Below are 9,940 nucleotides of genomic sequence, written 5' to 3'. Positions count from 1 at the left end.
ATAATGTAGTCCTAGAGACACTAATACGAAATGGGCGGGGAGTCAAGGCTGAAATGCTTTGGAATATAAACAACTTAAAACTTTATATAATGGTCATCACCATCATCATCATCATCACCATCGTCATCAAAGCTGTCATTAGCATCAGCATTATTACTATCATAGCTGTTGTCATCATTAACATCATCATATTCACAATGAGTTCCCAAACAGGAACAAGTTTGTGAGAAAGGAATATAGGAAATTTGACTCCAATACATGACTGGTACTTGTTTTCATCACCTTTACAGAGACAGAAGGTGAGATCAACCTCAAATATATATATTACAGAGGTGTACTTGCATACCAAGTGACCTGGTCTGAGATCGTGTGCTGGAATGAAAACAATTACAGCGTGGAAGGTGTTTATAAGCCATTTAAAAACACATAAAAACTGTTAGATTCACTTCAACATTTAAGTTTAATTTACCAAAATATTTTTGTCGCTTTAAGACTGTGACCTCTTCACTGACAAAATTCCATGCAGCACGGAATTTTGTCAGTGAAGAGGCTTCTTTCAGTTTCCATCTACCAAATCCAATCACAAGACATTGGTTTGCAGTGGGACTCAGCTCAGACCCTTACGATTGCAATGCAAACCTCTTTACCACACACTGATGCCTGCACCTATATATATTGACCAATAAATATTTGAAGGGAACAAAAAGAGGAAACAAAAACGCCCTCAAAGAGTTATGTTTGTAAAAATGAAAAATTCTGACAAGAATTAAAAGTTTATGAGGACCATTTGACATTTTTTATTCTGAAGAAATATTAACAGACAGTCTTAATCAGGAAAAATAAAAACGTGAAACAAATCGACAAAAGAGAAAAATCAATTTTTGCACATTTGTGCTCAGAATGTGGATGGGTCACACATTTTGATTTCTTAAATTATAAACTCTAATGAATTGGTAATTTGGAAATAATTAGAAATTTTCAATTATTAATTTTGTAAATTGCATCTTAAAAGTGGTGAGCTGGTTGAATTGTCAGAGTGCTGGACACAGTGTCTAGTGATATTCCTTCTGTTCTGAGCTCGAATTCTGCTGTGGTCAAATTTTACTTTTCATCCTTTTGGGGTCAGTAAGGTAAAGTACCAGTCAAGTTCCGGCATCAATGATGTCAACCAATTCTCTCTCGATTCAAAATTTCTGGCCTTGGGACAAAATCTGAAGCCATTAAAGATAGTGAGCTTGCAGAACCATTAGCACAGTGGACAAAATGCTTAGTGACATTTCTTTCAGTTCATTACATGCTGAGTTCAAATCCTGTTGAAGGCAACTTTGCATTTTATCCTTTCAGGGTCAAAATAAAGTACCATTCAAATACTAGAGTCAGCATAATGAAACTAGCCCCTACCCATAGAATTTCTGGCATTGTGCCAAAATTTGAAACAGGTTTGTAAATTATATAAATAAAGAACAATTTCTAATTATTAATATTTTTGTCACCAGTTTGGTAATAGTCACTATAATAAGAAGCCCCCTTAATTTAAAACCCATTTGATAAGTGCCATGTTTGAAAAACTCAGCCTGTAAGTCACTTTATAACTTCTGCTGGTTAAAAACTAAAACTAAAAAATATTTTTGTTTATTATAAATATCAATGGTTTTCTTTCGCCAAATTCTTTTCCAACATCTCTCTCCCTCTTGGTGCCCTCTTTGTGCTGTGTCTCTTCCATGAACTTGAAATCTTCTCAACCAGAATACAGTTGAACGCAATGGAAAAGGCCATCATTTGGCAGAGAAGTCATTGCGGTTTGTCTATTTACTATTAATCAACCAAAGTCTCTTCTGCTAACACTTGATGTTTCTGCATAGTTAATAACCATTCATTGCTCTCATTAATTATGTATGGAATTTTTGTCGCACCACTTCAATACTGGAAGCATCACATTAGAAGCTCTACATCATCTAACCATTACTCTGCTCAGCAATATTCGTTTCATTTCCCTGCAAAAGCACTCATTCCATAAATGTTTTGTTTTCCAAGAAATTACCTTCACTTTTTGATAAAGTGTGGCTCTGTGGTTAAGAGGATTACTTCCCATTGGGCCAGTCCCATTGCATGGCACTTGAGGCCCAGTTGAACCAAAGTCCCATGTAAGTGGGTTTGGGAGACGGAAACTGAAAGAAGCTTGTCTTATATATGTGTTTACATACACACACAGATGGTGCATTCCAGAAAGTTTGAGATTTTCGGGTGAAGTACAAAAGCACAAAACTCTAATCTCCTCCAAAACAGGACCCACTGACTTCATTGCATTTGCTGTTGTGCTTCAGTTACTTCATGAAGGCCCCATGGAAGTCTTCCAAAGTGAAGATGTCCAGCAACCCTCATCTTCTCCTTTAGTTTGGCAGAGAACCAAAAGTCACAGGGAGCAAGGTCTGGGCCTTAAGGAGGGTGAAGAACAGTTTTAATGCCCGTCTTTGTTGAGCAGTTGTTACCAGAATGGAATTGTGGACTGGAGCATTGTCTGGGTGCAGGTGTCACTGATCCAACTGGAAGAACTCAGGCTTTTTGCAACAAAATCTCTTCTTGAACTCCCTCAGAGTACTCTTTGTTGACTGTCTGGCCAGAGAGAACTCAGTTGATGGAGACAATGTCCTTGCTGTCGAAAAAGGGGATCACCATAAGCTTCCCATTGAAATTGCTTTGTCTGGCCCCTTGTACTAGCAAAGAGACAGATGTTCAGCTCCTACAAGTTAATCCAGAAGCAGTCGAGCATTTTTGCCCAGTTTAACACCAAACTGTCTTCAGTTCCTGCAAACTGGTCATCTGTGACCAGGAGCATTTAGTAGGGGCTGCTCAAACTGCTGTTCAAGCTGTCCCCTTCAACCTGGAATCAAAAAAAATGTTGGCAGGTCAACTTATTAGATGTAGTGTATTACTCTACTAAAATTACAACAATCTAGAGCAGTTACAACTGTCACTCTTGAAAAGTCTCAAAACTTCTGGAATGCACCTCATGTGCATCATCGTCATCATCATCATCATCATCATCGTCGTCGTTGTCATCCTTCTTTAATGTCCGTTTTCCATGCTGGCCTGGGTTGGACAGTTTGACTAGAACTGGCAGTTGGAGAGCTGTACTAGGTTCCAGTCTTGTTTAGGTTGGTTTCTTTGATTGGATGCCCTTCCTAATGCCAACCATTTATACAGAGTGTGCTGAGTGTTTTTAATGTGGCATCGGCATCATTGGTTTCTACATGGCATCAGCACAAGACTCTTGCAGACCAAGATTGCATTGTCTTACATCATTTTATTCCTTCTGGAATAATACTAATGGTTTCTTCGAAACATATGTTGGAAGTATAAAGATTTGAATAACACCTGCGTTTAACTCCATTTATTTATTTATCGATGTTATACAAAAACATTTCACTATATAAGTACTTTATTAGTAGGGTGTTACATCCTTGGTACTTGTGTGAATTTTTGCTAGCCTGGTAACTATTTATTTATATTTTCTGTGTTATTTGTAAACATTGAAAAAATACACATACGTTTATATATATATATATATATATATATATATATATCTCTTTTACCTTTTATTTTTTACTTGTTTCACTCATTCGACTGCGGCCATGCAGGGGCATCACTTTGAAGAATTTTAGTTGAACAAATCAACCACATTAAGTATTTTTTAAAGCATTCTGCTTACTCTTTTGCCAAATCACTAAGTTACAGAGACATAAACACACCGACACCGGTTGTCAAGCAGTGGAGGGGGACAAACACAGACACGAACACTAAGACACACACACACATCCAAGCAGGTGCCACATTAAAAGCACCAAGAACACACTGTAAAGTTGTTGGCATTAGAAAAGGCATCCAAATGTAGAAGCGAAATAAGACTCTGGTGCAGATCTCCTGCCTGATAGCTCTGGTCAAACTGTCCAACCCATGCCAGCATGGAAAGGAGACGTTAAAGGATGATCATGATGATTTGTCATAATGTGTGCGTGTGCGTGTGCGCATGTCTGTGTCTCGTTAATTGGAAACCAGCCTCCCTCTTCGTAGAAGTGGTGATGCTTATGCTTGTGGTCTTCCAAGGAAACATTTCCGAACTAGGGGAAAATTACCATCCTTGGAAACTGGTGAGTACTGGAAACAGGAAGAGCTTCTGGCCAGGGAAATTCTGCTTCAATGGATCTTGTTTGATCTGTGCGAGCATGGAAAAGTAGATGTTAAAACAATGATGAAGACGACGCTGATGATGATGATGATGATGATGATATTACATACGTATATGTAATTATGCAGAGAAACACACACACACACACACCCTTGCACAGATGCATTTAGCTGTTATTAACTTCTTCCTGTTGTTTATGGTTTAAGTTCTTTTTGTTTTGTTGTTTGTTTTATTTTTAATTTCTCTCCAAGTTTTCTCTCTCTCTACAATTTCTGTCATTCTATTTCTGTTGAACAAAAGGCACGCCATTTATCGTCTCATTAATGATTAAATCATTTAAAAATAGAATAGACTTCACACGCACACACACACACACACATACACACACACACACACACACACATATTCATCTACTATCATTTATATACTCTAAAGAAAATATATTTATAGATCATATTTGTGGAAGTGTATCTGTGTATAACATACATACATTTGTGTACTTACATAACATACATACACGCGCGCGCGCACACCCACACACACCCACACACACCCACACACACACTCCTCCATTCCTTTATTTGCTTTTGTCGTTAGACTATGGCCATCTTGGGGTTACTCTTTTAAAGGGTTTTACTTAATAACATCAATTCCAGTTCTGTTTTACAAGTCTGGTTCTTATTTTTATTGATGTCTCTTTGTTGAAGCACATGGTTTCATGATTTCCAAAAGTGTTGTGAGAAACAGAAAGCAGGAATTATGCAATATTTTGAGTCAACATACTCTACTCTCTCTTTTACTTGTTTCAGTCATTTGACTGTGGCCATGCTGGAGCACCGCCTTTAGTCGAGCAAATCGACCCCAAGACTTATTCTTTGTAAGCCTAGTACATATTCTATCGGTCCCTTTTACCATACCACTAAGTTACGCGGATGTAAGCACACCAGCATCGGTTGTCCAGCAATGCTGGGGGGACAAACACAGACACATATATATATATACATATATACAACGGGCTTCTTTCAGTTTCCGTCTACCAAATCCACTCACAAGGCTTTGGTCGGCCTGAGGCTATAGTAGAAGACACTTGCCCAAAGTGCCACGCAGTGGGACTGAACCCGGAACCATGTGGCTGGTAAGCAAGCTACTTACCACACAGCCACTCCTGCGCCTATGTCTAACATGTCTAACATTCCATGATAGCTGTTTCTTTACTCGGATATCATGCAGTTCCAAGACAGCAGAGATTCTGCACAGCATATATGAAGATTCCATGAGTGGAGGTAAAATTTCTGAAAAGTTCCAGTTGCTATTTAAAAAATTTTTTTTTATTAGATCATTCCATTTGCTTAGTATAATCCGTAAGATTATTTTTTCCACCATCTGACTTGAAAAGAATTTTCTTACCATAGCACACATCGGATACATTTGAAGGACGACACTAGTTTTACAGAGTTGTGACAAATATTACATTGCGCCAAGTTTTTCCATCTCATACTGCTTCTGAAATTGCAAAACTCATTAAGTAAATATAAATAATCTTTCTTTGCTTCTATGGAGCCAATTTTCATTTTTAAAAAACCTATATTAAAACCTTCCATCAAAAATTTCATGTTAATCTATGTTTCAAATACTGGTTAAATAAAAACATTTTATTTCACTAAATGCTTCATTATTTTCAAAATTGTTTGAGTCAATGTCATGTATTTCAATAGAAATATTGTAACAAAAAGGTTGAAAATTCCTAGGAAAAATAGAGAAGGAATTTCCTGGAGAAATGTTCCATTCTTTGTTAACCAATCCTTTAGGAAGACATAGTTGGTTTCCTTCTTGAACCAATAGCATGGAAATTATAATGAGTTATATAAAGCAATCATACATTAGGCTAGTACTGTAGTGGATAGCCTAATTTGCATATTTGTACTTCTCATAGCTTGAGGCTTTGTAATGTTTCAATTTATTTCATTTCTTCTTGATTATGCTGTGTTGTGCATAAAATAACGTATATATATGTATGTTTATATATACATATATATCATCATCATCATCATCATCACCACCACCACCACCACCACCATCGTCATCATTTAACGTCCACTCTCCATGCTGGTATGGGTTAGACTGTTTGACTGGAACTGGTAAACCAGAGAGCTGCACCAGGTTCCAGTTTTACTTGGCTTGCTTTCTATGACTGGATGCCCTTCCTAACACCATATATATGTATGTATATATTTATGTATGTATATATTTATGTATGTATCTCATTATTTCAAGATTTCTTGCCACTGGTGGTGGTGGTGGTGGTAGTGATAATGATCACGATGGTGGTGGTGATGATGAAGATGACAGTGGTGGTGGTAATGATACTAGTGGTGGTGATGATGGTGGTAACGACAATGATGATGACGGCAATGATGATGTGTGCATGTGTAAGGCTAAGCCCGCTTATAGATCCGTTGGGTCAATGGGTTCCTCACAAACTTGTCATAAAACTGTGCACAAGTTTTAATTTTTGATACAGGATTATTAATATATCTTAATTAATTCTTATGTATTAATTAGAGCAGTAAATTCCTTAGATCCATTGACATTTATAGAGTTTTCTCCTCTCATTTTTCGTAATCTAGTGTGTGATTATCGTATAACAACCAAGTCCAACGAATAAAATGATAATTATGTGACCAGTATCACACATACCAGTTGGTGTTAATTAGTAGAGAGGGAGCTTAAGAAAAAAATAATGTTTACCGTAATGTTGGTCAAATAGCAGCTTTGGCATCACAAAACCAAATTACGTAGAGAACACAGTTCTTGCTCTTCTTGGTAATTGTCTGAAAGTGTTTTGGTCACAATGAAACTGAATTCACGTGTATGTGTGTGTGTGTGTGTGTGTATATATATATATATATATATATATATATATATATATATAAATATATAAAATGAATGGTTTACACCTGGTAGCTTACTGGTAAAGCACGGTTACTTTGAGAGTGATCGTTAGGTAAATAACAAATGAAAGACAGAAGATGGAATATACGAGAATTCATTATTAATCACGACAGTTGTTTCGACACATCTAGCCTTGATCTCTCAGGGGTGGGACACTCAACAACTGGTTCAGGAGCATCCAGTGGTGCAGATGTATCTCATCAGGTGATAAATAAATTTTAAAAACTCGTTAAAATCATATTCTCAAGCAATTTCATAATTAATTGATAAAAAAATTTAGATTGCAGAACAAACATTCTAATTTTCTTTAAATAAAATATTAGATTCCATTGTTAGTCTTCTGTTTGTTGTTTGTGCTGTCAACTGTTGTTTTTCTTGCTAGTTATTGTTTTCTGTGTTATATAATGTTATGCATCGTCGTGACCCTTGGTTTATATGCATGGTCAACCAATGAAAATGGGTTGTACTTATACCTCCAAAGCAACAGTTTCTCTAACATTCCACTGTCAAGAAATTTGCAACTTTCATGTTTGCTTACAAATTTGTAAATTACTTTATTCGTCTGAAATTTGTTCAGCAGCCTCCAGCTTATATTTAATGACAAAATTTTGTCTTTAATTTTTATGTTTCTTCATAATATATTATTAACATTGGTTCATTATTACATCTAAAGCAGACTGTGTTCGTTTTTTTTGAGTTACTTGGTAATTCGTTTAACCATTTTATTAACACAGTGCAGTTGGCTTACGTAATACATTTTCTGTGTCATAAATTTGTTTTCCCTGGCAGAGGCATAGGAAGTGACAGTTGGGAAGACAGTCATCCTCTCACTCCTGGATCAAAATTTCCTTTCTTATCATGCCTGTTAATTAAGGTAGCGATACCAAAGTTGTCTTTGCCCCAAGCCCAGATGTTGAAATCCCTAATTACGCTGCTGTTTGCAAGAAATGATATTTACTGCATTAAAGTCGGTTCTCGATTCTCCTACATTGAATCTACTAATTTATTTGTACAGGGTGTTTGAGAAGTCACTGTGAAATTCGATGACCAATTAGGGTTCTGTAGTTTCTTGCTGAACAGCTATGCGAATGCTCTGTTTGCAGTGATCAAATATTGGTCCTGGCCATTAGCTCGCTCCCTCCCACAAATGAACAATGTCTGCACAGGGGCACAAAGGATTCATCTTACATTTCAAAATACTTAGCTACTTCTTGATTCACCCCCAAACAAGGCTTTCTTTCTCAACAAAAGAAATACAAAAACAAAGACCAAAAACAAACCATATAATAGCTGTATATATTTTGTGAACAAACTTAATGATTGTTAGAATAAAAGTTCCAATAAGATCTTAGCTAAACCACCTCCTAACATGGAACTTAAGTAGTGGGGGAACATCATAGCCATGTGTTGAGAGTCACAACTCATTTCTACAGCTGAAACAACTGGAGCAACATGAAATTAAGTGTCTTGCTCAAGAACAGAACACATAGCCTGGTCTGGGGATTGAACTCACAATCTCACAACTGTAAGCCCAATGCTCTAACCACTGAGTCATGTAGCATCATACACACACACACACACACATACATATGTACATACATACATACATAGGTAGGTGGACTTCTTTCAGTTTCCATGTGCCAAGTCCATTCACCAGACCTTGGCCAACCAGGAGCAATAGTGAAAGACACATGTCCAAAGTGCCATGCACTGGAACTGCATTCAGAATCATGTGATTAGGAACCCAGAAATATACCACATGGCCATGCTCATACCTTCAGATATAAATATAAGACATTAGATTTAGTCTAAATTCTGAAACGGTATGAGGTGGTCATGGCTGGAAACAATTTGATTGTAGTTCTGTTCCACCAGGAATGACCAGCGGCTGAACAACAACAGCAACAACAATTTATTAGAATTGCTAAATATAAAACATGTAATTTAGTTCGTCTAAATATAAAAAGAGGTAATTAATCAACAATATCTATATGAAGCCTTAGTGTCCTTTATAATTACATCATAGAGGATTTTAGATGCTATTTCGGTGAAAAAGTACCGTCTGTCCTTATTGCACTGAAAATTATGTTGCTTAGTCAGCTTCCCTGACACAATGAGGCAGGTTTTCTGCCCTCAATAATTACATTGTCTGCATACCACATAGATTTTTTTTCCATTGTGTTCTTCTATCCTCATTATCTTTCTTCCTCTCTCTCTATCTCTATCTCTATATATTTAATGTTATTCTGGGTGCACTAGGACTTGCTTTCTCTGTCAGAACATGTGTATGCACACACACACACACAAAAGTACACACACACACACACACACTCACACACATGCACATACACATGCGTGTATGTGTCTATGCATACACATTAAATATGAACAAGATATGTAAATAATGACTATACATAATATGCAAAAATCTCTCTCTTTTTCCTACTTCCCTTATCTTAATATGCGTGTGTGCGTGTGTACGTGTGTGTGTTTGTGTGTGTGTGTGTATATATATACAAATACATACATACATACTATATATATATATATATATATATATATACATATGTATGTATGTATATGTGTGTGTATATATATATATATAGTGTTGGTTAGAATTCTATAGATGCCTCTGTATATTCTAAAGTGCGTTGCAGCATTGAAAGCCTCCACTCTTAATGCTCAAGCAATTTACTAATTGAACCGGCAGCCATGAATGCATTGTAGATACGAATATATATATGCAATATCTTTCAGTTGTTAGTGTTAGTTGCTTTATGGGTATTGTAGTCGTCGGGCGGC

General features: G+C 36.6%; 1 protein-coding gene across 7 annotated transcripts in view; it reads right to left on the bottom strand.

The window, feature by feature from the left end:
- Positions 1-9,940, bottom strand: part of LOC106868589 (uncharacterized) — a 137,656-nt gene that overhangs the window by 98,272 nt on the left and 29,444 nt on the right. For 2 of the 7 annotated variants that reach the window (XM_052971951.1, XM_052971948.1), the window contains exon 4: positions 4,134-4,213. The exons of 4 other annotated variants lie outside the window; for them this stretch is intronic. Coding sequence is in view for 2 of the 3 variants with exons in the window: in XM_052971948.1 (XP_052827908.1) it covers positions 4,134-4,136 (3 nt within the window). In the remaining variant the exon portion in view is untranslated. Of the gene's footprint in view, positions 1-4,133; positions 4,214-5,593; positions 5,647-9,940 lie in introns of those variants that run through there. One more of the 7 variants, XM_052971949.1, reaches the window with a different exon arrangement.

Source organism: Octopus bimaculoides, chromosome 11 (genome assembly GCF_001194135.2).
Source record: "Octopus bimaculoides isolate UCB-OBI-ISO-001 chromosome 11, ASM119413v2, whole genome shotgun sequence".
In the NCBI taxonomy this organism is placed as follows: domain Eukaryota; kingdom Metazoa; phylum Mollusca; class Cephalopoda; order Octopoda; family Octopodidae; genus Octopus; species Octopus bimaculoides.
The sequence above is the reverse complement of the archived record's forward strand: the minus strand, read 5'-3'. Positions and strand labels throughout refer to the sequence as shown.